This window comes from Bos indicus, chromosome 19 (genome assembly GCF_029378745.1).
Source record: "Bos indicus isolate NIAB-ARS_2022 breed Sahiwal x Tharparkar chromosome 19, NIAB-ARS_B.indTharparkar_mat_pri_1.0, whole genome shotgun sequence".
In the NCBI taxonomy this organism is placed as follows: domain Eukaryota; kingdom Metazoa; phylum Chordata; class Mammalia; order Artiodactyla; family Bovidae; genus Bos; species Bos indicus.
In genome coordinates this window covers 38,125,121-38,152,829 of record NC_091778.1, presented here as the reverse complement: position 1 = coordinate 38,152,829, position 27,709 = coordinate 38,125,121, and the positions used below count along the sequence as shown (strand labels likewise).

General features: G+C 48.6%; 2 protein-coding genes and 1 non-coding gene across 4 annotated transcripts in view; all 3 read right to left on the bottom strand.

The window, feature by feature from the left end:
• Positions 1-9,231: 9,231 nt before the first annotated feature.
• On the bottom strand, positions 9,232-16,077 carry SLC35B1 (solute carrier family 35 member B1). The gene is made up of 9 exons (XM_019982269.2): positions 15,852-16,077; positions 14,978-15,081; positions 14,275-14,405; positions 13,954-13,984; positions 13,213-13,370; positions 11,313-11,439; positions 10,444-10,550; positions 10,135-10,288; positions 9,232-9,472 (listed from the first exon to the last, which is right to left on the bottom strand). The coding sequence occupies exons 1-9, from the start codon at positions 16,052-16,054 to the stop codon at positions 9,420-9,422; spliced, it is 1,068 nt and encodes a 355-aa protein (XP_019837828.1). The 5' UTR covers positions 16,055-16,077; the 3' UTR covers positions 9,232-9,419.
• LOC139177834 (small nucleolar RNA SNORA70) lies at positions 12,725-12,859 on the bottom strand. The gene has a single exon (XR_011562301.1). It is a non-coding gene; the product is annotated as a small nucleolar RNA SNORA70 (small nucleolar RNA).
• Positions 16,078-18,348: 2,271 nt separating the features above from the next.
• Positions 18,349-27,709, bottom strand: part of FAM117A (family with sequence similarity 117 member A) — a 42,361-nt gene continuing 33,000 nt past the window's right edge. For both annotated transcript variants that reach the window (XM_070773301.1, XM_070773302.1), the window contains exons 3-8: positions 27,551-27,646; positions 25,511-25,621; positions 24,992-25,126; positions 23,693-23,894; positions 22,421-22,571; positions 18,349-19,582 (exon numbers count right to left, since the gene is read on the bottom strand). In XM_070773301.1, the coding sequence (XP_070629402.1) occupies positions 19,282-19,582; positions 22,421-22,571; positions 23,693-23,894; positions 24,992-25,126; positions 25,511-25,621; positions 27,551-27,646 (996 nt within the window). In that variant the 3' untranslated portion in view covers positions 18,349-19,281. The remainder of the gene's footprint in view (positions 19,583-22,420; positions 22,572-23,692; positions 23,895-24,991; positions 25,127-25,510; positions 25,622-27,550; positions 27,647-27,709) is intronic.

Sequence of the window (27,709 nt, the reverse complement as noted above, 5' to 3'; positions counted from 1 at the left end):
ATTACTTCTTCCCAGAACAGTCTCCTCCACACCTTTCCCTGATCTAACCTCATCTTCTCCTGGTTAATTCTCTGCTGATTCTCCAGCTTCAATTCATCTATCTATTCCTCCAGAAAGCTGTGCATGTTACCTAGCCCTGAGCTAGGCCTTCCCATATTTCTCTTTTCACTGCAACTCCTGTATTGCTATTGCCTGATTCCTTCTCTGTTCCTCACTAGATGATAAGCTCCTTGGGGCAAGAATTTCCATTTTTTTCCTCTACTGTGTTTCCAGTATAGGGAAACATTTCTAGCACATAGTTGAGTATTCAGATAAGTGCTTGTGTGATGAATAAATGAATGAGCTAGAGGAACAAACATTCTTTTCAGGAACTTGGATCCTATAGTTTCAGGCACAGAAGCCTCCATCAGCTTCCTCTTCCTGCATCCACTGTTTGGCCACAGGCTGGTCAGAAGCCTGTAAAAACTCTGAACGTAATGCAAGAGCGGCTCCTTGACTCACACCATCCACCAGGAGCCCAGTCTTCCCTTAAAAGGCCACCTTATCAGAAAGTGCTTGGGATGGCATTTATGAGCTCTATTTTTATCTATGTTGGAAAAGTCTCAAAGTTAATTCCCAAGCCAATGACATTAAACTCAGGAACGTGGATGAGCAAGAAAGCATCTACGTGATGCCTTTGAGTCACAGCTTTGTCTTCCATGGCAAAGCTTGCAGCTTTGTCTTCCGTGGCAAGGCTTGCAGTTGTCGCAGTCATTGGGCCCTTGTTTTTCAGGACAGCTGACTCTAAAAAGCTTTTGATCTCCCATTCATTAAAACTAGATCCTGGAGTCCTTAATGGTCCAGGGAAGGGTGTTCTCTTCCTTAAAGTTCTCTTAACTCTGCTGGGGCCCTCAACGAAGAACAAAGAATAGATTGCCAAACACATCCCAGGTTATTCCAACCAACTTTCTACCCCCATTCCCAAATGGAAATGAATCACAGGTGATAGCGTTGCTAGCAGCAGGAAGGAAGGAGGCAGCAGGGCCAGAGGAGAGGGCTCCCGATGAGCTTGGCCAGAGAGCTAATTGGACAGAAGCTACAGAAATGAGACGAGTAACCCAGCAGGGCTGGCAAGCAAGCTGAGGGTCTGTGCCAGGGAAAAGATTCGCTGTCAGAACTGGGGGAGAGTGAGAAAGAGAGAGAAAGAAGGAGATGGGGAGAGGAAAATGACATGAAGGACTGAAGGGGAAGTGGCAGGAGGGTGGCAGGCAGCGGCAGAAATGGGAGGAATCTTAGGCAGTTTGTAGAGAAAGTGAAGAGAACCGAGGGAGCGCATGTTTCCCTTTAATCCAAATGGGGTCCTTTGGGGAAAGGGGATGTTGGAGAGTCAGATGGAGGCCCCAGATAGATGGTCAGTCACCCCCGATCCCAGGCAGATTACAAATGAGACAGGGAATGGTCTTACTTCCAGATTAAAGATATTAAATTTGCCATCATCCCTACCCCTGGGAATTGAGGAAAGATAGTTTTTGTCCAAGGATGCTGGAACCCAGAGGACTCAAGCCACTATTTGAGTCTCCCTCCCCTTATCCTTAGCAAAAGCTTAAGCAATTTAGGGTTCAAAGTTAGGGTTCAATTTAGGGTGCAATTTAGTCTTGCACCCCCATCTCCCCTTCTAGGCAGCATCATACAACCCAGGATCATAGCCCCCTGTGCACCTCTGCCCCTTCTGGCTACTCTGGGCCAGGGACCAGCCTCAGAGCTTGGAGTCTGGGCTGAGTCAGCACTGCCTGTGGGAGAAATTGCTTCCTGGAAGGTCTTGCTTCAAAGCTTTTGGCTGGCCAAGCTCTGGTAGGGTGCAAAAGGCACACTGGAGGTTGGATAGATCTTTGGCTTTCAAGATACTTCTCACCAGAGAGAGAAACGTGCAGCAAAAATTTCCATAATCCAGCTTAAAGAGTGATTCCAATGTACTTCAGGCTGCCCCTCCACCCTCCATGATCCAGAAAATTACAGTTTTTTAGGTCCCAGAAGAGAGTTCGGGGCCAAGATGGAAGTTCTGATTCCTGATTGATCTGGTTACTTCTCCTGTGAATCAGAAAAAATATACTTTCTGAGCCTCAGATTTCTGTTTTCTGAAGATATGTCCTTATTCATTGGGGCAGCAAGAATGCTCCATTGCGTGGGTACAAGGCAGCATCCTCTCTTGATAAAAAGGACAGCATACCATTAGCAGAATCAGCAGACTGCTCCAGGGGTCAGGCTTCCTCTCTGTCTCTGGAGGCTGCGATGGGGAGTCGAAGCCATCCTCACCCTTCTCTTTAAGTTGGGAGTTTTGATCCCCCAATGTAGGATGAGAGGTCATTTTGATGATCTCACTTTGGACAAGTGAGAAGAGAAAGTGTTTTACTTTGACCCCTACAACTGCTTGCTATGCAGTGGGCACTCTAGCGGGCAGGCAGTGGGTGGCAGCAGCTGCCAGACACCTTCCCCCGAGGATGTATCAGTTTGTGCCAAAAACCTCTATAAGCTCTTTCTGATCTCTGTGCCAGTGACTACAGGTCCTGGAAGGAAGCCAGGAGTCTACCCTGAGCCCTGCATTCTTCTCCTCCCCCTCATCCGCCAAGAATGGGGAAAGATGGCTTGGGAGCTCACTCAGAAAGGAGCTGATGGTTCTTAGACATATTTTCCAGCTATCACACCTGCTAACATGGGAACTCACACTCATGAGCACACACACACTCAGCAATAAATTGTTTCAGGTTTTCTTGTTCCATCTGTCCCATGCCTAAAGCAGTGGGACTAAGAATTTCCATCAACAAACTTATTTCTAGTTTGTCTCCTTCTTCCTCCCTTCTTCCTCCCCAAATTCCCAATAGACATTTATTGATGTTTGACTGGCACCTACCCTGTGTCAGTTACTATGTGTTAGGGGATAAAGACATAAGGACACAGTCTTCGGGGAGAAAATTCATACAAATACTAACCAGATGTAAGACAGTGATATAGTGTTGCAATAAGGGAGGTGGCAAACTGGTGGCCATAGGCCAAATCTGACTTGTAGGCACGTTTAGTTTAGCAGGCAAAGAATTTTAAAAACTGTCAGAGTTCACATAAAAGTCAATATTGCCGACTTTTTTTTTTTTGAAATAACCAGTCTGGCTACAATCCAGAGGAGGTGAAAAGCCACTGTCCCCTGTAGGTGGGATGTACCCTCAGTGCTCTCATAGGCCACATATCCACCCACCATATCTGCCCACCTCGTCCGCTTCCCTATTGAGTTAAGCTTGTTCTTTTCATTCATCCATGTTCATCCACACGACTGGGCAGAATTTGGGACCCTTAAAATGAAAGCCATCAGAGGACCCAAAGCAGTTATCCCTCGAGCTAAGTCTGAGTACGTTGTTGATTTGGTTGCTTATGTGTTGTTTTTCCCCTGCCCTGATCATGAGATGTATAAGGGAAAGGCGCCAGTCAGCTGCCTCCTGCAAGTGTCTCCAGCCCACAGCAGAGTGCCTTGTACAGGACCGGTCTCAATGCACGCTTGTGAAATGTGTTGAATGAATGGAGTCGCTAGAAGCATCAAGTGGAAAATGGAATTCCAAGCGGAGGGAACTGTGAGTACTAAGGCATGACAGCAAATACTGTAGTGGGAAGCTGCAAACAGCTCACGATGAATGGGGTGGGGTGGGGGTGGGGTGGCAGAAGTGTGAGGAGTGTGGGATCAGGTAGGGTGGAAGCAGCAGGAGATGAAGCAGGGAAAAGACTCCAGTGGGATCCCCAAGGGCTTTTTACAGTGTATTAGGGAGTTAATCATGGAATCTTGGAAGTGATTTAAGGAGTGAAGCGACAGGATCAGATTCTTGTTTCACAGAGATAACTCTGGCAGGGTGGTGATGTGGGGAGAAGTGGGAAGCTCCAGAGGGAAGACAGAGCCACAGAAACTTCAATAGTCCCCTTTCTGAGTCCCTAGAAATGTCACTGGGGATCTATTTTAAGAAAATGGTGCCCCCTGCTGATCAAGTCTGGGATTGCACCTCACCCTGGCCAAAAGGGAAATTACAAAATGTTTGGCTCTGAGCAAAAGTACCTGGAAGCCCTGGGCACAGAATTGCAAGTGGTGATGCATCTGAGATTGTCTTCTTTTCTAGGAAAAGAGGGGCCCATGAAAACAAGTGACAGTGACTAATGCCACAGGCTGTGTTTCCAGATAGACACAGAACACCAGCTAAATCTGAATTTAAGATAAATAAGACAAAATTGTTCGGTATAAATATGTCTCAAATATTGCATGGGACATACTTATACTAAGAAGGCATGTGCTGTTTATCTGAAATTCAAATTTAGCTGAGCATCTTGTACTTTTATTTGCTAACCCTCACAACTCTAGATAAAGTGTGTTGGAGGGGCCTAGAGAAAGCTAGATGTGAAACTGGGTATGTTACTCTTCTTGGGTTTCTCTGCAAACTCGATCCCACCCCTCCATCTAAACAGATGATGCTTTCTCATATTCTGTAGTGGTGCCGTTATACAGTAACTCTGATTGGGAAATCAGTTTTCATTAAATGAGAATATAATTACAGTGGACCCCTATGAGAATATGAGAGAGATGTGGGCCCTTTTTACAGCAAAATTAACCTACTTGCTTGACATATGTGTGACCACTTGTTTTATACCCACATACTTACATTAAAATTTCAGAGAGTTCTCAGCCTTCCTGAAAGAGTGACACGTTCTGTCTAGGACTACCGTATGAACGCGGCAATTTCAGGGTCCCAAGTAGGAGGAAATGGTGTCTAATCAGTCCCTAAGCTGAAACATGATGCTTCTACTAGCTCTGGCCACCCACACATCATGACAAAACACGCAAGTAGGCAGGAAGTAATATTCTGTCCTTCCTCTTGGACAATGTCTTGAACCTCTTGCCCTCTTCCACTTCTCCCCAGAAATAGCAGGGAGTCAGCTATACTTGGACAGAAAACCACTAGCCCTCATGAACTTGCTGCTCAGGTGGAAGGCACGGGATGAAACCACTCCTCTTTCCAAGACTCTGTTCTTCTTTCTAGCTTTCATGCTGTGGCAGGCACAGCCCTGTGGCTCCCAGTCTGAGGACTGTGCCTGTTGGAATTCAGCTCTCACCAGTAGGGGGAAGTTCTTCAAGAGTCAATTCTAAGCTTCCTGAGCTGGCTTATGGAAGCCATTGCCCAAACATCCTGGGAGCAGCAGACCTCGGAGCTGAGCTGCCAAGTCGGTCTCCCTCCCACAGCCCTTGCGGAAAGCCTTCTGGCCCCCATGGCCTGCTCTCTTCCTGGCCCTGCAGAGGGAAGGCAGAAGTGGCTCAGGTCGGGAGGATGTTGTTTTTAGACTCTCTCAGAATGTTCTAGATGATGTAAAACCTCATTGCAGGTTGCTTCCATCTTTGTCAGCGTGCTTCTGTGACATTGAGTTTCAGTAGACTGCATTATGGAATACAAGCCCCAAACAGACCAGGGTGTTTCAAGCCAACAGTCCTAATGATGCACCTACAATGTATTGCCATAGGATGTTTTATGTTGAACATTTTCTGAAACTAATCAATTTTCTTATTACCTATATAGTGATATGATTTCCAACTATCATTTCTTAAAGAAGCATTCTTTATTCTGAGGTGGCTAGCTTTTCCTAAAATTTTGGACTTTTGTTTACAAAAGTGTCCTTTTATAAACCATATGACATTAAAAAAATTTTTAAGTCCTTACTTGAAAATATAAAAAACCAGTATACCTATTATCAACAACCCCCACCCCCAATTACTTGAAAATCCTATTGGATCAGGAAATCCAAAAGCTAAATCAGGGAACCACTGATTTAGCTCATTGACCTCTGACATGTGCTAAGTGGAAGCTCACTTGGGCCCTGTCCTCCCATGGAGTCATTTGACCTTCAGCTGATGCACTTCAGTGGAATTGGGGCTCTCTATTCTGGATATGGGGAGACTTGTTTCTGGCTTAAGCTCTCCCCAGGAGTGTTGTAAGGATAAAATGTCATGAACTAAAGAGCTTTGGGAAAGGAGGAGTTCAATAAATATGAGATTGCTGTTCCTAAAGACAGCTGGTGTGTTTTCAGTGGGAAGGGCTGAACGATCCTGCAGAGACCCAGGACAGTTTCTCTGCCAGGACATCTGGGGAGAGTGACCAGCACCACTTATAAAATGTGCAAACTGTTCCACCGCCAAGTGGGACCAGACAGCAGAGGCAATGGGTCTCCTGAGGAGGTTGCCTTCTGCCCTTCCGAGGGCATGGGTCCAAGACACAACCATAACTGGGGAAACTTGAGTTCTCATTAATCTCCCTGGGACACACCCAGGGACCCACTGCAAGCTGCCCCCTTCCCTAACTTGTTCTTCCATTTCCAAAAGGTGAAATGCGTGCTTAGTCCTCTTGACAGGGTTTACAGGGCTGAGGAAACACATCACCTAATGCTAAAGAACCCACTTTGGAGATGATCCACAGCGCCCCTTTAAGTCATTTGAAAAACAACTTACAATTTTTCTCCCTTATGATGATTAATTCCAGAATAGTTTTCCCTATGGTTTTTACCCCCAAATCACATTTGCGTCACTCCCCTTGCCCTAGACTAAGAGGGGTACAGGAAATGGAAAAACCACTCTACCACGAGCCTGAGTACAAACAGCTAAAGAGGCTAGCCTGATAGGTGGACCAAAATAGCAGCACAGTACATCCTAAATGAAAAAGAGTGCTTGGGAAAATGTGTGTGCTGGTTCCCTCCCTTCTACACAGAGCTGAGAATTAACTGCAGATCAAAGTCCTTTGATGTTTAGAAACCTGAAGCATCAGGCCGCCCAGGGTTAGTGATCAACAATACTTTTGTTTGAACTTGCCTGGTATTTCACGTTTATCAGTACCATAATAACCTAGCAGAGTGTTACTGATGAGAGTCTGACTTGGCACTCTCAGTTCCTGTGATCCTGTAGGTGAGTACACCACCCCGAACAAGCTGGCAGCTTACACAACATTTTAAAATATCTTCCAGTTGAGCTGAAATGATGCCTCACTGCAGAGCCACTCACCTGCTCCTGTGCTCTCACTTGAGCTGATTAGAAGGAGCATGGGGGGGAAGACAGGGAGTTTGAAAGACAGGGAGTGCATATACACAGCACTGTATTTAAAATGGATAAACAATGACCTATTGTATAGAACATGGAACGCTACTAATGTTATTGTATAGCTCATGGAATTCTGCTAACAGCCCGGATGGGAGGGGGGTTTGGGGGAAACTGGATACATGTGTGGCTGAGTGGCTATACCCCAATATAAAATTAAAAGTTTGTAAGACAAAAAGGAGCAGGAGCATGGGGAGAAGCCAGGCAGTTTAAAACCGTATTTCCCAATTGGCAGTAGAGCCAAACCTCCCTTTTCACTTCCTTTCATCTTCCCACACTCTACCCAGCTCAAGCCTCACCTTGCCCAGACACCTTTGTTGTTAGCTCTGCATTTCTGAGATGCAATGATTTATCTACCCGACTCCCTGTTAGACCCTAGAGGGTAAGTACTGATCCTAGTCAACTTTGAACTCCCAGCATGTCCATAGGATGTGGCATACAGAAGGATTAGAAGAACAGGCAAAGAACCGAATGAATATACCAGAACTGGGCTCCTGGCTCTCCGAGGATAGGACAGCCTTGCTCTAGTATCAGGTGAGAGCCATGCTGAGCTGTTGGAAATCCTTCCTTCTCTTGGTGACTAGTATGAGGTGTGCCTGAGACCCCTGGTTGGGTAAGGCAGAGGGTAGAGGTGGAGGGGACTGGCCTGATAACTGGGAAAATGTCTCTTGTTAAAACACCAGGCCCAGGGACTTCCCTGGTGGTTCAATGGCTAAGACTCCATGCTCCCAACGCAGAGGTCCTGGGTTTGATTCCTGGTCAGGGAACTATATCCCACATGCTGCAACTAAAGATCCTGCGTGCCACTGCTAAGATCCAGCACAGACAAATAAACAAACAATTATTTTTAAAAAACCCAAAACAAAGAAACACCAGGCCCAGGTAAGGACTGCTAAATAGGCCCCTGGCCCTGGTAACATGCTCTCACTGCCTAACTAATCCACAGAAGAGAGTTTGGGAGAACTATCAGTCCAGTAGGTAAGGAGCTAATTGATGCGACTTTCAGGATGAGAAACAGAGAAAAGAAAGGGGTGGAGAAAAGAAGGAAGTTCAGCCAGATGCATTTAAAACCTCTCTTCTCAAGGAGGAGTTCAAAATGAGAGGGGGCCTTTCAGGGCAGAGCTGCAGTGACACCCAGGGCCCCAAGAGAGAGAGACGAGTGCAACTGAGCCAGGCTTGAAAGGCTGGGTGCAGGGGGTGGGAAGGCAGCAGCGCAGGAAGGAGGCTGGGCGCCCATCTGGAGAGCCAAGGGGCTGGGGCTGCTGAACAGATGGAGTGAAAGTTGCAGCTGGTGGAAATGCACTTTCATGTGTAAAGTTTGGTCCACGGAGGATAGCGATTTCCAACTCCGAAGGCAGCAGTGGGCAGGTGGCTCTGCTCCATGCTCCGCCTTCTCCCCCCACTGCCACCCAGAAAACTCAACAGCAGCTCTATGCCAGGACTCAGCCATTGTGCCTTCCGCCAGCATCCCTTTCAACAGGCAGGAGCTGGCATGGGAATACCAGGGCACCGCCAGGATGGCAGAGGCCTGCAAGGCTTTAGCAGCTGAAGAGGACAAGGGAGGATTAACCCAGCCTCCCCAGGAGGGGACCGAGATGACTGAGAACAGACACGGAGGTAGAAGGAGGGAGGCAGACCTTCCAAAGCTGTTCACGACATGCACACTGGGTCTCCGCTCTCGTTTTGGTTGAGCTTTGGTTGAAGGGGAGGAAATGGGGAAATGTCAAAACGCAGCAGACTCTGAGGCTCTGGGCTCGTTTCATCTCAACCTCAAGAGAAGTTTCTTGAGGAGAGAATATATCTGCAGTTTTTTGAGAAATATTTGCCCATCAGAGCTTTAAGAGATAAAGTGCTTTTTACATTCTCTAGCTCTCACAGACACCTACCTGTTCTAGCGTATTTAGACCTTCGCCTGTGGGAATAGAGGCCATAAGCGCAACAGTTCTTGGGGGAACCAGCCACCCAGCCACGTTAACCACACCCACGTGGGAGCAGATTGGGTCATGAACACCAAGCTCTGCCTCTTCTCTTTCCCTCTTGTTTTGTGTGAGACTGTGCTCCTGGTCGTCAAGAACAGAAATGGCCAACTGTCTTGTTAAAATCCAAATGCTTTTTTTAGAATATGTGATTTTGCTTCTTTAAAAAATAACAACAACAAAAACAAAAAAACCCAGACTGACACTAGTCCTTTATCTCTATTGTGTCCGTTTTCCCAAGAGATGTCACTGTTGGAGAAAATAACTTAAATATTCTTGGAGTGGAGGTAGTCTCTCTCTTCCTAGTGGGATGTCTTCTTGGCTCCCTTCCCAAACTTGGCATCAAGACCGAGACCTATGGAAAGAGAGAACATGGGCTTAACTTTATGGGGAGAAATGAAGTCTACAAATTATTTGAGGATGGGAAGTGGGGTGTGCCTTGGTCTCCAAAATTGGAGCTTTAAATAAAACTATAATTTTCAAACATCAGTTTTATAAAATCTCCTCAGAGAAGAGAGATTAGTATCAAATGAAAAAAATCACCAAGATACTGATAAATTACATGTGTATATAAAATACAGCAGGGATTTTCCCGGCAGTCCAGTGGTTAAGACTCCTTGCTTCCACTACAGGGAGCACGGGTTCGATCCCTGGTGGGGGAACTAAGATCCTGTGTGCTCCATGGTGCAGCCAAAGAAAAAACCACAGCAAGACTGAATGAAATTTAAGAGTCAACCTTCTAGTTCTCTCAGCTCATCCACAGCAGTGCCAATTAGTAGGGAATAAGTATAATAATTTTACCCTGCTCAGTATCTGGGGAAAAAAGAATCATTGGAAAGAAATCATTCAAATGAAATGTTCCTTAGGAAGGCTGGATTACAGGTAATGCTTCCTCTTCTTTTTTAAAAAAAGTCTGCTCTAAAATAACACATTTAAAAAATATACAAGTATTAAGGGAAAAAAAAAAATAAAGTCCCTTTGTATGGCCCAGAGCTGCATGCTCTGGATGTAACTTACCCAAGAACACCAGCACGGTGCCCACCCACTGCATGGGGCTGATGGGGTTGGCGAAGAGGATCACAGAGGCCAAAATGGTGAAGAACTTTCGAGTTGTGGTGATGATGGAGCAGGTCAGGGGACCGAAATACACAACTGTCATGAAGATGAAGCTCTAGAGAAAGACAGAAAGACAAAGTCAGGCTGGTTCCTGAGTCTCTACCAAGGAAAGTCTGTAACAGGACATCACAGCTGATCTTGCCACCCTCTTCTCCCAGCCAGGCCAGTCTCTCTTGGGGAAGCCAAGCCATCACCCATCAAGGCACTCACCTGGCCCAGGGCACTAGTCAGGCCAAAGAGGAGGATGTTATAGACGATGGTAGGGTACCTTTCAGCAAAGCTCAAGAACTCCCAGAGCTCCCCGGTGAACAGGATTCCTAGGAAAAAGCACCCAAAGATGAACGGTGCACCCTGTGTGGCCACACTCACGCATACACCTGCAGAGCCCTGCGAAGCACTCTGAAGGGGGGTAGGGCAAGGGGAAATGTATGGCGTGAGTTTGTATTGTCCCATCAAGCATCTCCTATTTTTCTGAATACAGAAACTAAAGACTCTTCTGGGAAATACTTAAAAGTTAATGAGTTACTTCTGTCAAAGTGACAGAAAGAAGCGAACCTCAGATGCTGTGAAGATACTGATCCACACATCCCCAGCTCAAGGCAGCCCCAAGCACTGGTCAATTCCAGCCATCCACAGCCTCCTCTGTTAACCCTAGTGTGTTGTATGAAAAATACTCCCTGTGTGTGCCCAGATTTGAAAAAAAAGCTAGAAAGCACTGATTTAAAAGCAAACACATCCATGTTTGAACAATCTTCAGTATTCACCACAGACTAATGTCTCATCTACCTCAGAGAAGGGTGAGTTCCCAGGGCACCCCTGCGTTTTGCTACTGTGCGTCTTCCCATGACACCTGACACAGATCTACTCCTGATTGTGCCAGTACAAGCAGCAGGCAGAGCTGACTGGTGCAAGTTTCTCTAAGACGGCTTCTCAAGGGCTTGGACAATAAGGCATCTGAGAACTGAGGCTGACCTTTGGCCTGGGCAAAGAGCACAGCTGGCACCAGAGCTAGAGATTAAGTGGATGAAGGCAGTCTGCCCTCTGCTGATACATGGGAGAATAGCAGAACCACTCCTTACCAGCTCCCAGCAGCAGTGTGGACCAAAGGTTGATGTTCAGCATCATGTGGTTGGAGCCTGTTTGGTAGTGAGCTCGCATGTGGTCCTGGGAAACACCGGTCAGTCCATCGAGGGTTAGAGACAAGAGCTGGGAAAGAAAGAGTACAGGCTGCAGTGAGAAGGCCACTGGGGCCCTCCCCAACTCAGAAAACAGACCTCTCACTTTTCTGAGATCCCTCAGAAAGCCGCAGCCTAAAGACAGAGTCCTCAGAACAAAACGCTGCCATTTGCCCACAAGCAGAGGATGACAAGAAACCACGTGGGCTCCCTCCTGCCCCCAGCACCGGAAGGACAGGTGATCTGAGCCACACAGATGTAACGTGATCAGAGCAGGGCAGGAAGCCTAACACTTCTCAACTCAATGCCGTGAAGCCTGGCATGCAGGGGCCTAGAATAGGCCATGGTGAGCCACACACATTCTTCCACTAAAGGTGGAGAGAGGAAATCTAATCCCAGAATGTTAGCCTCCTGGCTTGGGAGTCCAGTGCTCCAGAGATTGGATTCTGTGTTCACATTGTCGGATTAGAATCCAGGGCAATATTGGACATAATTTGTTCAGTAATATCCAACTCCTTGGGACCCCATGGACTGTAGCCTGCCAGGCTCCTCTGTCCATGGGATTTCCCAGGCAAGAATACTGGAGTGGGTTGCCATTTCCTACTCCAGGGGATCTTTCCAACCCAGGGATTGAGCCTGTGTCTGTGAGGTCTAACCTGCATTGGCAGGCGGATTCTTTACCCCTAGCGCCACCTGGGAAGCCCATGTTAGCCATTAACTCTGCCAATTAACAGCCATGTGGCCATGGGCAAACGATTTAACTTTTCTTTGCCTCATTTTCTTCATCTGTAAAATGGAGATTAATACTAAGTTATGAAGTTATTGTAAAAATTAACTAATTTTCATGTAGAACCCTTGGAACAGTACCTAATACCTAGTAGGCAATAGCTACTATAGTATTATTATTTTTTGACAGGAAGTAGGAGTTATTGGTGGGCAGGAGGAAGGAGGGGACAGTGCCCTCAAGAGCGCAGGGCCCTTTGTCCAGAGGACCACGATTAGGGGTGTATTTGACCCTACAGCCATGTGGGAGGAGCCGCTTTTCTGCCACCACGGTTTCAAATTCATCTGCGTGAAACTTAGTAAATCCCTACTTCTTGGCGATGTGGATCTTCTGGTGGCCAGGAACTTGAACTTGGCCCTGTGGAGGGCCTCAATCATATGCCCCTTGTTCTGCAGCTTGGTGTGAATAGACATTATAACTTGGCCAAAGTGGACTCTGGCCACTGTGCCCTAGGCTTTCCAAAGGCACCACGCATATCTGTCTGGAGCCTAGATTGGGGACAGCATGCCAGTCATGAATGTCCACTGGCCAGAGTTATCTCCAAGGTCCCTTAGGGCAATCTGTACAGGCAACAGGCTGCATACACTACCAGGGAGGCTGCTGTTTGCAGCCACTGCACACTGGGCCCCCATGGGGAAAAGAGCATGGTTGGCTTAGCTGGCTATATACTATCATTTTAAACTCTGGCTTCCAGGTTTCTCGGAAAGCCAATGAGAGACACACTGCTCCTTTCCTCTTTACTCTCAGGTCTCAGGGACCTCACAGCAGCATTTAGACACAGGCCTCAGAGTTATCTCTTCTCCAGAAGGAGAGCTGAACTGCTGTGAAATATTCTAGGCTCCCCACTACAGCCTCAGCAGAGCCAAGGACGCTGCAGCAAGAGACAAAGACCAGAAACGGGGGGCAGGAAACATCACTTATCTCTCTCAAAACATATAACTGGCCTTCTGTATGTGCAGGGGGTGGATATTCCTGTTAAGGTTACTGGAAAAGGCTTCCTTTCCCAACAGGATTACATACCAGGAGCAGCTCTCCATAGCCAATTGTGTGTTCTTCTATCCCGACTACTTTTTTGGGTTTGTACATGAAAAGGGCCACTCCAGCCACAATTAGCAACACACACAGGTACTTGGCCATTGGGTACTTCTTCTTCAAGAGGGTCACTCCAAGGAGCATGACTACAGAGAAGAAACAGGGTGGAAAATTCAGGCACCCATAGGCACTGTTGAGACCAATAATCTCCTAGGAGCCAAAGACTCGTGGGGAAAAAAGAATGTCTGAGAAGGAGAGCTGACAAGAGGACAAAAAGAGGAGAGTGCAAGACTAGCACCTACGTAGAGATGACTGTGCAACAAGATTGAACGAAGAATATAAAGCAGAGAAACGTAGAGAACAAAGGCTCCAGGAAGGAACCTGGCAAAGGTGGGGCAGTAGGGAAGAATGAGAAGTTGAGAATAAGGAAACTGATGATCAAATGGGATTTAGGGTATCTAATACAATGTAGGCCACCAAAACGACTGACCATGTGAAGCAGATGAGGTCAGCTTCTAGCTCACAGTGAGGATTACCAGCTAATGAACACCCAACACAACAGGAAGTGATACAGATGACAGGATGGGCAGGAGGAAGGGATGCAGGGAGGTCCCTAGAGATAGCAATGGTGAGATGACAAAGCTCAGAGGAATAGAGCCCTAGCAGAGGAGGATCAAGCTCACTAGAGGAAGACAGGATGGATGACAGTGACCATCTTCTTCTGCTTACCTGGGATGGGCTTGCAGGATTTACCAAGGACCTGAAATTAAATTAAGCAAAAATAATTTCTGAGCGTCTTTGACATGCCAGGTACTGAACTAGGTGCTACATAAGATGAGTAAGTTAGCGTGGGGCCTGCACCAGAGACTGTAGCCTCAGAAAACGGCTCTATCACAGCCCACCCACTATCACTAAATTTCAGATCTGTGGTTCTTCACACTCTTAATTTCCCAGACACATTCTCCTTTTATTTAAGTCATAGACCTGAGGGAAGAATCTTTCATCCTTTTGAACTTCTGAGCCAACCCTCACCCCACCCTGAGGTTTCACCTGAGTTGGGTAGTTGACAAACTGTAGTGCTGAGTTGCTGGAGACCATAGCACCCAGATAGGAGACAGAACACGCAGCATAGAGCCAGCTCCGAGTACGATCCACTCTGGCAGTGTCAAAAAACTGGATCACTGGGAGAAGACAAAAGAAAGAAACACACAAGAGAAAGTTGGTGGGCCTAGGATGGACCACTGAGCAAAAGTCAAAGCCACATGAAAGGAATTTATCTGTCAAATAAGATGAGAAGTACTTAGAACTATTTCTGTCCTCTTAGATTGGGAAATCTCTGAAGATTCTCCAACTCTCCAACCCCATCTAAACCTAACACAAGACCTCATGCAGGGGAGCGGTGGGGGGCAGGGGGTGGATGTTCACTCAGATCAAGGGACTAGTCAGCCCTGCTGCTAGCCCCCAGGGAACAAAGAGAGCCGACACAAAAAGGAAAACCAAAAAGACAAAGAAAAAGTTTTAAATATTCTCATGGGGATCCGGAATACAGATCCATTCTCTGCACATTTCTGATGGAGAAATTGATTTAGTTTAAGGAAACAGAATCCCACCTTTTTCCAAAGCCACTCATTTTATAAGTCTAATAGAGAGGCTGTTGTTAGCACTAAAGGGGTTGAGGGTCTTGAGAGTTAGACCTAATGCCTAGGATACATAGGGAAGGGGACACAAAACAGATTATTATCTAAGTACTCACAGATCTTGGCAAACACAGCATTGACCACACATTGGATGAAGACCAAAGTTAAAGCAAAAGTGAAGGTCTCCTGCTTGGCTCCCTCCCCATACTTTCCTCTTGTTCTAAGAATAAAATGCATGGGAAAGAGACGAATTAATATACTTCCCTCAGGGTCCTCCAGTAATCCAGAGCCACTGAACGCTTTGAAATTGTTTTTCTTCCCTAGACTTAGGGAAAGTTTGGTAAGGATCACCGGGCACATTTACAACAGGAGCCAATTTTATTGGAGCTAGAAACTAGATACTCCAGGCTGCTAATCAGAGAACTGAATGAAACAAACTCTGTGCGTGTGTGTACACACATATCCGTACAGGATGGTGCTGAAGGAAACGTGAAAAATTGTGTGTGTGTGTGTCTGTCTGTGTACACATATCCGTACAGGATGGAGCTGAATGAAACATGAAAAATTGGTGAAACGACGTACACCGGGGCAGGGCCGAGGGTGAAGTAATCAGCAATCTGCAAGAATATAGGAATTCCAAGGACAGCCCAGCACAGGTCATGGAAACCTAAGTCTGTAAAACCCAGTCCTTTAGAACCAACAGGAAAAACATCAATTAAGGGAAGAAAAATAACCACCTCCAGAGAATCTAGGAACCAACTTTCGCGTTTTGTATAACCCTTGGGAGGTTTAGCAGCAAAGGGGTCAGGATGCTGGGAGAGCAGAAGGGGCCAAAGGGAACACTGGGGCTAGGGGCGGGAGGACCGCGAACCTGAACCTGACCACAGGCTGGGGAGACAAGGCAGGATTGAGCGGGCGGGGCGCGGGGGGTGGTGCGGCGGGGGGATGGGGGGGGGGTGGTCTGCGTTCCCACCCTGGGGATCCGCTCACATCTTTTCCTGCAGGATCCCATAGTAGAAATAGCAGACAAAGACGCCCAGGAAGCAGAGCGGCAGACGCAGCCGGTCGGGCACCAGGGAGCTGCTAGCGGCCATGAGACGCCCGGAGGACCCAACCGGAGACCCGCTCACAGCCGGCAGCGGCGGCGGTGACAAGTCCAGCCGGACATCGCCGACCGGCGACAGGGGCCTCATAGGAGCTGCATGAGACCGCCGCTGCGGAGGGCCCCAGCAGCCACCGCTGGAACTGCCAGCGCAGGACCACCAAGGGGAAAACTCCTCAAAACCCAGAACCCGCTTCCAAGAAAAGGAGACCCACCCTGGGGCCTTGGCCTCGTCCCTGATGGCCAGGGGAACCAGCTGAATCGAGGGCAACGCCTCGCCCTCGAGACTTTCCGATCAGGCAACTCCGAGGACAGCCGCGACCCGGAGCGCGACGGGATGGCCTAGGCGATACGTGGACGTGGAATGATGACGTATAATGATGTGGAGGTAACCAATTGGCTACTCTGTGCAAAGACAGTCAAGAGAGTGGGAAGGAGGAGTACGCCGGCCGAGCAAATCGAATAGCCTTTTTCCCGGTCGGCTGTCAGGCTTCTACTGGGTCCTAACTCCCGGAAACTGTCAATGTAACCTTAGCGCCCCCTAGCGGGCCCCCAGTGTCCCCGACTCTACCCTCTACCAGAAGAGCATTCAAGGCCTGTCTTTGGGGAGCACATCCTCCTCCTATAGCACATCACAAGGCTCCCAAGGGCGGCAGGGCTCTTGTCTCAGCTCTCAAAGGCAGGGTAACCTGTGCGTGCCACCTAAATGCCGAGCTACAGTTTTCCTAATCTCTATATATATAGTCCATAGGAATTAGTAATAGCCACTTTGTCACCTCTTGACTGTTGAGGATCAAATGAGCTGAGCTTGGTGAAAGTGTTTTATAAACTGTAAAAGTGTGCTGTGCAAGTTTACGGTATTTATTAGTCATGACTTGTTCTCAAGTCTGATCTTATTTCCCTACATCTGGAGATGTAAATGGAAGCTTGCTGAAGTGGATTTTCTTCAGGGTCTTGCAACTCACCAACAAGGGAGCAAACCCTCCTGCATTAATGAACTCCTTATTGGGCCCCCACCTGATGACACCAGGACCTAAGGCCAGACTAACCCCAGGGCTTGCCACTACCAGCCTCAAGCCCCATGGTAGTCACTGGACTCTGGGCTGCTCTCTGGGTAGAGGCTCCTTCTCCCCTTCCAGCAGCCTACTCCTCTGGCACAGCCTCAGGCAAAGGAAGGAAACTCGGGGCAGCACCACACCCATCCCTCTGGGCCTGACTCACTAAGACTTTGGGGGTAGGCCAAACGTCTTTCAGGGGAGGGGCAAGAAGTAGAAGTAGGGTCTGTCCCCAACTGTCTTCTTTATATTAATTGGGGAGGGGGACCCCCACACTTTTACTCTCTTGCCCAGTGTCTTCCTCTACTGAATTAGCTGACGATTCCAGGGCACCGAGCTAGGGTTCCAGTCCCAGCTCTGCCTTTTTCCTAGCTGGCACTTCAAACAATTCATTTGACCTCTGAGTCGTTTCCTCAGTTGAAATTAATGGAAATATAATGACTGGGAGAGTACTCTGGTTAGAATAATGAGCACTGGAATCAAATGATCTGGTTCCCAATCCTAGCTCCCCCATTTGTCCTTCCCTCATTAGTACAGTGGGATTTATCACATCAGATGGTTTATGATATTTCAGTGACCTTTACGTAAAGCATTTTACAGTGTATCTGTTGCCTACCTAGCTAATTCATGGTAGTTGGGAGAGCCTGGTTTGTTTTGAGGCTTTTTGAGATAGATGCAATTATAGTTATTATGACTGCCCTTAAGGTAGTCAACTTTTTACCCAAACAATGGGGATAATGTCTTTTGTGAAAATGCTTTGTAAATTGCAAATCACTAACAGAATGGTGGGTTGGTTATTCTCATTTCCCCCAAAGGCTCTTACAGGTGGGGCACTATAAAGCTGATAGGCTGCAAAAGGACCAGAACAGTTTCTTCTACCATCTGTGTTGTGGGTGCTCACTCATGTGAAAAGAACACTCAGAAGGAGCTAAAGCTTCCCTAAAACTGTGCCCAGAGATTCAATCTGAATGCCATTCCCTTGTCTTGTAAATTGCCAAACCGTTTCCCCTTGGTCACCCTCATTTCCCAGGTAAAATGCACTCTCTGTTAGGGTGTTTTTCCAGACTCACCCAAGAAAGGATGACTTCCCCCACTAACTCCTTCACTCCTCATCCACTGCATTCAGGACATCCCTTCTCTGGCTGCACTGTTTATATGTCCATGTAGAGAAGGCAAGTCTGCTGTCCTGAGGACACAGACTTTGGACCCATCCACCCAACATTATGTGTTAAGTAAAGGCTCCTCTTGAAGACAAGGATGAAGTGATTAATGATACCCTCAATCTCCATCCTGCTCCCTCACCCCCAAAATATTTAACAGAAACTCAAGCTGCTGGGAATACTTATTTATTTGGTCTATTAACACCAAGATCTGCAAAAAAAAAAAAAAAACCTTCTAAACACAGGATAATAAAACTTGAACATTAACATTCTTCTTCAATTTTGTGTAAGCTCTGCAGTACGGAAAATATACAAACTTCAAACAGCTGCAAAAATAGTGTCTTTGGGAGAAAATAGAGTTTCTACATCGATACAAGAAAAATAGGCATTTTCCTAATCCAACCCAGTCCTGGGGCAGGTGGAGGGTGGAGAGTCGCCACTTGCCACCCAGAGGAATGCCAGCTCTCCCTCTCCCCTATGACCCACCTGGGGCTGGGCAGGCTGGGCTGCTACTTAAGACAATCTTAGGGTGAAAGTGAGATGAAAATGCCACTTGGGAAAACGCCTGGTTCCCCCTCTGCCAGCAGCTGGATTGGTCAAGTGTCATGGCCCTTTCAGGCTGCTTTGGTCAGCTCCTCCAGTGAGAGGGTGGCATGCGGATGGGACTGAGAGGATGGGGGTATGTGTTTGGATCTCCTTGTCTATGTCTGAAGGAGAGGGAGGGAAATCTGTGGTGTCCCCTCTCCTTCAACCATGGCCAGCTCACTCCATGATAAAGACAAGGGTCCCGTACACAGCCCTTTGGACTCATACCCAGGTGTGGGAGACCCAAGACCTTCTGGGTGAGTTTTCCACCAAGGGAGAGAGGTGGCAAGAACACAGGTGTGACTTGTGAGCTGCCCAGCTATTAGTGGACAAAGCAGGGCCCCTCACATTTGAAGGGGCCAGTGTTCATCAGAAAGAGGACCCAGGGCTTTGACACAATAAACGAAAGTGCTCGAAGGCCGAGAGGGAAGGGCTCCTTCATCCCCCGCCTCAGGGGCGTTAGGGAGGGTCCTGCCACCAAGGCACTGTCTCCATGGGAAAGTGGAGGTAAAGCTCCCTCAGACCACCAGAGAGCTCTGGAAAAGCACAGGCTCTTCTGATGGTGGGGTGCGCTGCCACGGCTCAAAGGGCAGCGAGGAGGCCTTGGAGGCCTCTGGATCCTTCCGAGGCGGTGGCCTGGAGCTGGCAGGGGGCAGCGGGGATCCCGGGCTTGAGGGGCAGTTACGGAAGATGAAGCCCATGCTGGGGAAGAGGGGCTTCATCAAGCTGACGGGGCAGAAGGCCGAGCCGGTTGGGTTGAAATGGACTTTGTTCTTGTCAGGACAGGAAGTCAGGAAGGCCAGGTCAGGACCTGGGGACCTGGAGGATGGAGACAGAAACACAAACACAAATAGCCAGTGAGAAGGGATGAGAGGCGTCACAGTGCCGGGGAGCTGGGTCTCTGTTCCAACAGGTTGGGAGCTTGACCAAAAAACGACAGGCTACTGAGCAACAACGAGTGTGTATGCCCCTCAGCTCTCCACGTTTTAGAAACAGGGCTAAACAACCGGAAATCTACTTTAGCTAAAAACAGAAGGGATTAAAGCTAGACAGGAAGAACTTCCTGACTGTGATTCTAGAAGAAGAGACTGAGAGGCCTATTAATTTGAGAGATTTTTATCAGCGAACAGTGTTTTGGGGGCAGACCTCTTGCCTGAAAGCAGAGATCCTAGGCAAAGTGACTTTCTTAGACTCTTTATAGCCTAGAGCCAAGATGCTCAACCTCCCCATTATTGGCATTTGGAGCTGGGTAACTCTTGCCTGTGGGGAACTATCCTGTGCATCGTGGGATGTTTAACAGCATCCCTGGTCTCCACCCACTGTATGCCAGGAGCACGACTACCCCATGTTGTGACAACCGAAAATGCCTCTTGACATTGCCAAATGTCCCCTCAGAGGAAAACTACCCCTCATTGAAATCTCCTGGCCTCAAGAATCTAATTCTTGAGCAGATTGAAAAGATTTAAAAGGTATGATTTTCAAAAACCCTTGCTGAAAGGAAAGGACAGCAGCTAGACCTTATCAGGAGATCTAGGTTCTAACTTACCTTGTGCTCTTGGCCTAACCTGCCTCACCTAACGTGGAAAGAATTCCCTACTCTGCCGATCACGTAGGGGAAATGGAAGGATTAAAACAGGTCAGGTCAGAGAGTTCTAGAGTAAGGAATCCGTATGATTTAAAAAAAGGTTCTTTCCCCCGAAAGAATGTCTGGCCACGCTTCAAGGGTGAAGAAGCCCCAAGAAGCTGCTGGTTGTGAGGATTCCAGGCAAGAACACAAACAGGTGAGCAGACAGTCGAGCTCTGTGCCAGTGCTTCCCATCGCCTAACTTTTTCTTCAAGTATAACATATACAGACAGAAAAATGCACTCAGTGCACAGCTTGATAAACTCATCACCATTTTAATTGTAGTACCATTTAATTTTAATTCTAACCATTCCAAACCCAGGAAGAAGAGCAAGGCATATGGAGGAGGGCAGATGTTGGCCCAGCGTGGGAGGTGGGAGGAAAGGTGGAAGGCAGTGAGGGCCCACGTGCAGAGGGTGTTTGGAAGCCTGGGGTCCCACAGAACTCCGCAGTGGCAAGGTGTCCCCTGACTGAGAAGGACTTACAAGAATCCCACTTTAGGAAGAGGTAGCGGATGGGCAGGAGAGGGCATGCCCTCGACGTAAGCAGGCACACGGGAGGAGGGTGACCGAGGGAAGACCAAGTAACGCTCAAGGAGCATGACAACCAGCATGACCCTGAACAGCTTCATTCCCTCCCCGGGAAATCCAGGCCATCTTACCAGCTAGGCAGCCAGGAAGAGGAAAATATGAAAGAAGAACGACTAAACAGAAGAACCTCCCAGTAGGAAAGTTCATACAATGAAGAGACACCAATGAGTTGAGAATTTCTGTCGCAGGATATCTTAGAAAGTAACTGATGGCTCACTACCTCGCTTAAAAGAGTTAAGACAGGGGCAGGAAGCTGGATGAGATGGCTTTAACCCTTTTCTGGCCTTAAGAGCCTACAAAAGAATAAAGTCAAGCAGAAGCCTAATTGTCACATGCAATTCCAGGCTATAATTACTCAACTATACCGTGCACTGGGGAAGGAGACAGGGTCCAGAGTCTGCTTCAGCTACAAGATCTGGCCTTTTCCCTCTCACCCACCCCAGAGGACTGAGGATTCTAGGAGAAATGGCAACAGTGATGATGCGAGCAAACCCCCAGTGCCCATGGTTTCCCCCATAACTCCCTCTGGGTTATGTATGTACCTCCTGCTACTACCAAGGGTCATCCTGTCCCTTATCTGGGATACAGATAGAGCCATCAAGCCCCCAAGCCCTGTCCTAGCTAAATCTCCACTCATACACCATAACTGAACTTCCTGACTGCTGTCGAAACCATAGCTTCCACTGTGAAATGGCCCCAAGGAACTTTATCCCCAAGTGATAGCGGGAATGTGATGAGCTCTCTTCCCAGCTCCTGCTAAGTGGGGCCGTGAGCATGTGGAAAGCTTTGGCTCTGGATTCTCTCTGCTAATGGGAGAGAACTGTAGTAAAGAAATCAATTTAAGAATGACTTCTGAACTGTCCAGGCTGGTTTGGGAATATTCCACAGTCCTTACTTGCAAAGACTGGAAATTTCTGTCAGGAAGTTCATGACACTTGGACCACTGCAGCTGCAGGGTGAAGATTTGACTCAGAAGCCGTATGAAAGCTGTTTAGGCTCCCCTGGCCACGCCGGTGGGCGTGAGGCACGTCTAAGCTCTGCCTGAAGAGAATTACTAATAAGTTCTCACTCTCTCTCATGATGGTCTAACAAATTCTCACACCTTCCTTGGAGATGGAAAAAAAATAGAAGAAACAAAGGGTTTAAGTTTCAGATCTCTTTCCTTTCCAGCTCCTGCTGCGCTTGTGGCTGGCATGTGGGCAGAGAGCAGGTTTCTATGGAGATCATGATAAGCAAAGATTTAGGTGCTCAGAGGAGGTAATGTCAACAAGTTTCATCATGGAAAAACTGCAGTACTGATTGTCTATGGCTGACAGTGTCTCCTGACGAGAGGGAGTCCGAGCCTGAAGAGGGGCCTATCTGGTGGGACACCACAGGGCTCAGCCAACATCTCTGTCCCTCCCTCGCATGCCCAGACCCCCACCAACCAGCTGAGGTACTCACGTGGCCTCTTCAAACACCCGTACTCTCTCACAGCCTTCTGGGGGCTCCCGTTTGAAGACATAGCTGTGATTGGGCCGAGGGGAGGCGGCAAAAGCAAGGACTGGAGATGGGCTGCCATCTTCAAGGAAGGTGGGGTGGCCTGGAGAGGAAGCTGCACACAGAGTAAGGCTGAGCTGAGCGGCACCAAAGGAAGCCTCAGCTTTCCTGGGCGGGACTGGGAGACATGGCACCGTGGGTGGCAGTGGTTATGTCCATCCAGGTTGTTTGTCTACACTCTACCTTGAAACATCTTTGAGGCAGCTTACAAAATTATAACTTCTGTTATACACGGTAAAAAAATACAGTTGAATTGAGGAAAAGTCTGGTCTAATACCAATTCCATATGCCCCGGAGGTAGACTGCGATTGGAACTCCAAGTCTCAGACTGAAAAGAATCCTAACGTCTGTCTCTCTGCCTTCTTCCAAGACTGCACCGCCCTGCCTGCCAACATACCACAGCTTCTTCCTTTCCACGCTCTTGAAAATCTATCCCTTCTTCCAGGAAGAGCTCTTCTACTGACTCAGACAAGCAATCTTTACTCACCCCACTTGTGGGATAAGATTCCTCTCATTTTCCACACAGCAAATGTACTTTGCTGAGGTTTCAAATATTGACTTTATCTGTGTTTATCTCACGTTTATTATTCTGTGCTCTGTATTGTCAGATCATGCCTTTGACCGGCCTACCTGATGGGGTTGCTATGAGATCAAGTCAGGTGATGCAGGCAACAGTGCCTGCATGTTAGAATGTTAGGATCATCCATACAGGAAAGAGGGACCTGGTGATCCAGTCATGGAGGAAGCACAAAGTGGAGACCTGGATGAGAAAGCTTGGGTTTTGATCTGGCTCAGACTGTGTGACTCTGGGCAAGAGTCATTCTTTTATTTATAGCACTCACACCTGCCCTGAGATACGTGCCTGGTTATGGGTACAATGAACACTTGATGGGCTCACGGGTTCTCCATTACAGCCGGACCTCAGCCAAAAAATGGAGGTGGGAGGGATTGCTTCTCTGGATTACAAGTGAGGATTAAATAAAACTGTAAGTGCAGAAGCTTCATATAAATTATAAATCAGAATCTATATCAAGGATCACTATAACATACAGAATGAAGATATTCCAGTTGGTTAGTAAGTAAAAGTGCCCGGCCAGAAGGTGACGAGTTGGGAAAGGGCGCAGAGGTGACCCCATACTCGACACGGGCCATGCGGCCTCGGCCTCCCCAGCTTACCTTTGTCGCTGGGGACGGACGCCAGCTCCTCGGCTGCACCCCGATGCTCCTCACGGCTGGTCTGGCCAGAAGGCTGGGGGGATGCCAGGGGCATGGAGGGAGAGCTGGCAAGGTTTCCAGGCTCCAGGAGGAGGAGGGGGTGATCACAGCTGCCGCTCTGGGAGGGAGCTGGGGCGCGGTGCCCGTCAGGGATTTCAAGGATCTGCCGAGGAAGAATGGGGATGGGGACTCTCAGGCCTGTCCCCTCAGGCCATCAGGGCTGCAGGGACCCTTAGGATCCTCCCCTTGCCATTGTCCTTGTCCTCTCTTCACAACATGGTGACACCATTTCTTCACTTCCCTGACTTTCCCAACCAGCCCCATCAGAGTGCTTTGTTCTTTTCCCTCATGGACAGCACGTTATAACCACAAATTTTATGGTTTCATCCATGTGTCGCTCCCCTAGGCTGTACGCCTCACGAGGGCAGGGGCCTCCCGTGTGTCAGGCTCTGGGAACACAAAGGTGAATACACATGGGGGCACGAAAAGGAGCAAGCCAGCAGGACACGGTCAGGCCACGGCAATAAAAACGGGCAGCGCAGTATCATGCATTAAACACACACTCCCTTTTTTAACATTCAAGGGCACTTGTATCAACAGCTCACCAATCTGTATGCGTACGTAAAATCCTACATATATGCACATTAAAAAGCAACCAGCAAGTAAATCATAAACTGAGGAGTGTGCCCATTAGAATTATATTAATACTGCCCAACTAGCATTCCCCAATTCTCCTGTGTCAGTATAAAAATGTGCCTGAGACTGCAGAAAAGGGAGCAAATAATCCGTCTGGGAGTGGAGCGGGGGAGAAGGCTGCACAAAGGCAGCTGGGCATGAAGGATGAACCCGTGTGACCAGGTAGCGATGGAGGAAAGGGAAGCGGTAACTCAGGCACCGAGGCTGCTTGAATGGAGGCACAGCTGGGTGGTGGTGATGGTGACAGTGACGAGTGTGCCAGGAGCACTGAGCTGGTGCTTTGGCTGAAGAGTGACGCCTAGTCAGCTCCTCCCAGCTAGGGGCCCTCCTCTCTGCCAACCCCTACTCCTTGTCTTTCTACTCACTGCCCCAAAGCCTTCCCAGCTGCACCCACCCAGCTCTGCTGTTCTTGTGGTCAAGTCCATTTGGGTCTAATAAACTCCACACTGCTTTGTTGACAGGTGCACAGCCTGTGCACCCTCAGACAGTACAGGTCCCACCTCCCTGTGTCCAGACTCAGCAAGATGCGACTGTCTGTGCACCCAGGGTGTGGCCCCCACTCACCCGCAGCAGCTCCTCTTCACCCTGGTCCTTCACAAACACCTCCTCCAGCTCTTGGTTGAGCCCTTCCAGGCTCCGGTGCAGGCAGGGGCTGAGTCTCAAGACAGGGGACCCTGTGGGGAAGCTGGGAGGGGATGCCTGAGGAGGAGGCAGATAAGGCCATCACTGAATCCTACCAGACACCATCCAGGTATTAGTTCTGATCAGCGGGTAACAGTCTTGTCTACACAGCAGAACCAAGTGCGTAAAGGAGAGTTTGGGGACAGTTACCAATTCAGTGGGGCTTTCTCTATAAGGCAGAGGCCCAGGGTGTGCTTTTAGAGTCTGCACCGCAGCCTCAAGTGTTCAGGGGGTGGGGATGACAGAGACATGCAGCATGTGCCCTTTCCAATGCTGCCTCAGAACTTCCCCGGCACCCACGCGGCCATGGGCCCTGCAGTGAGCAAGGGCTCAGAGGACCTGCCCACGCTAGGGGGCCCACCACAGAGGATAAGCAGGGAGAGGGCTGGGGGACAGACATACCCTTCGTGCTCCCCGCACAGCACGGTCCCCTTGGAGTGGGGAGCCCCGCTCCTTCTCCTTCCCACTGCGGCTCAGCTTTGTCCTCTGCAGCTGTTGCTTCAACTTGGTAATCTAGCGGCCAGTAGAGGGGAGAGGACAGACAGGTGAAGCAAAGCAAAGGTGCACTGGTCCTCCCTGCCAGCTGTGTGTGCAAAGGCGCTTCAGGAGTGTCTGACTGTGAGCAAGCTCATGCACTGCAGCCTGCCAGGCTCCTCTGTCCATGGGATTCTCCAGGCAAGAACACTGGAGTGGGTTGCCATGCCCTCCTCCAGGGGATCTTCCCAACCCAGGGATCAAACCCCGCATTGCTTACATTTCCTGCACTGGCAGGCAGGTGCTTTACCACTAGTGACACCTGGGAAGGCCCTCTCTCAGGCATGGCTCCTGCCAAAAAGCTCAGGATACATAAAATACATAAAAAGAAGATGGAAGTTAATCTTCCATCTCAAAATACTTCAGTGGTGTTCACATCTGTGATGATATGCTCAGGCAAGCTAGACGCCATATTGACCAGATTATTGGATGTTTTGAATTACCATGTATTCTACAGGTGGCTCAGGTTTGAAAAAATTAAAAATATACAACCCTGAAACCATTTTTGTCTTTCACAGATTCCAAAGGCACGGAAAACTACTCTATTAATAAAAATGGGAAATGACGTTTTTACATTCACTCCTCAAAGTACATTCACAGCTATCTCAAAGGCCCTGGGACCCGGAAGGATAGAAGGATTTCCCCCTATTTTATTATGACTGTTATTTTGGGGGCAGGGGCTGTGGTGGGTCTTCACTGCTGCTCGAGGGCTTTCTCTCGTTGTGGCCCCTGAGCCGGGGGGACTCTCTGTTGCGGCGTGTGGGCTTCTTGTTGCAGTGGTTCCTCTTGCTGTGGAGATGGGCTCTAGACACATGGGCTTCAGTAGCTGCAGCTCTCAGGCTCCAGAGCGCTGGCTCAGTATGGCACACGGGCCGAGCTGCTCTGTGGGCATGGGGATCTTCCTGGATCAGGGATGGAACCAGTGTCCCTTGCATTGCAAGGAGGATTCTTAACCACTGGACCACCAGGGAAGCTCCCCCCACCCCCATTTTAAAGTAGACTGTGCTCAGCAAGGAGCAGCCTCTCTAGAAGGAATATCAGCTTTTGTCCCAACTTCATATCCGGTAACAATTATGGAGCATCATCAACAACTTTGACTGTTATCCCAGTCACTTTGTAATTCTGGACCTACTGATCCTTAATGTAAATATTCTGATAATTAAAAATCGCAAATACTTTGTATTTCCTACTAGCCTTAAATACCTCATATTCTCCTACTGGGAGAACATGAAGGACAGGGAAACCTGGCGTGCTGCAGTCCGTGGGGTGGCAAAGAGTCAGACATGACTGAGCGACTGAATAACAACAATTCTCCTTCTGTTCTTGCAGCCAAGAGGGCAGAAGCTACTGCCCTGTAAATGGTGACCCCTGGCAAGCTGGTCCTCCTGGGTTGGGAGCCTTGGAATCCAGTCTATGTCTTTTTCTCTCCTCACTCTCAAACCCCAAGGGCCCTCATGAGAGGGAGGGAGGGCCAGGAAGGAGTGTTTGGGAACATATCACTATTTTCACTATTTTTCTCTGCTTTTAAAAATAAGGCTGGATGAGTGGTTAAGTAGTGAGGTTGGAGGCTTCCAATTCCCAGAAAACTCATTCTCTGTCTCTCTCTGGTCTCTGAACTGCTTATCTGTATGCAACCTCAAAGTGAAGTGAGAACAATGGCCACCCCCACCCTGAGCTTGGCTGTTGGAGGGCAGCAGTAGGTCCGGGCCAAGCCCCTGCCTACAGGAGGGCCTGGGCTCATAAATCCAGGCCACCAGGAGGCTGGGAGGCAGCTACGAAGACACCAACTCATCAGGAAAAGGCTAGATCAAGGCGGGTGAGACTGAAAACGTGGGTCCACTTTGGAGCAGATGGTGCTGGGGGAGACAAGAGGCAGCTACCCTGGCCGTGGCATCACGGGGCGATTACCTCTTTCCGGTGGTCTGTGCTGCCCCAGGATGCTGAGCGCTTGTGTGTGCAGGAGATGGCCCGCTCGCCTTCAAGCTCTTGCCAGGATAGGGGGGTCTGCAGGGAGAGAAACCCAGTGAGACAGCTCAGCTCCTCAAATGAGCCCTGTGGAAGCAGACA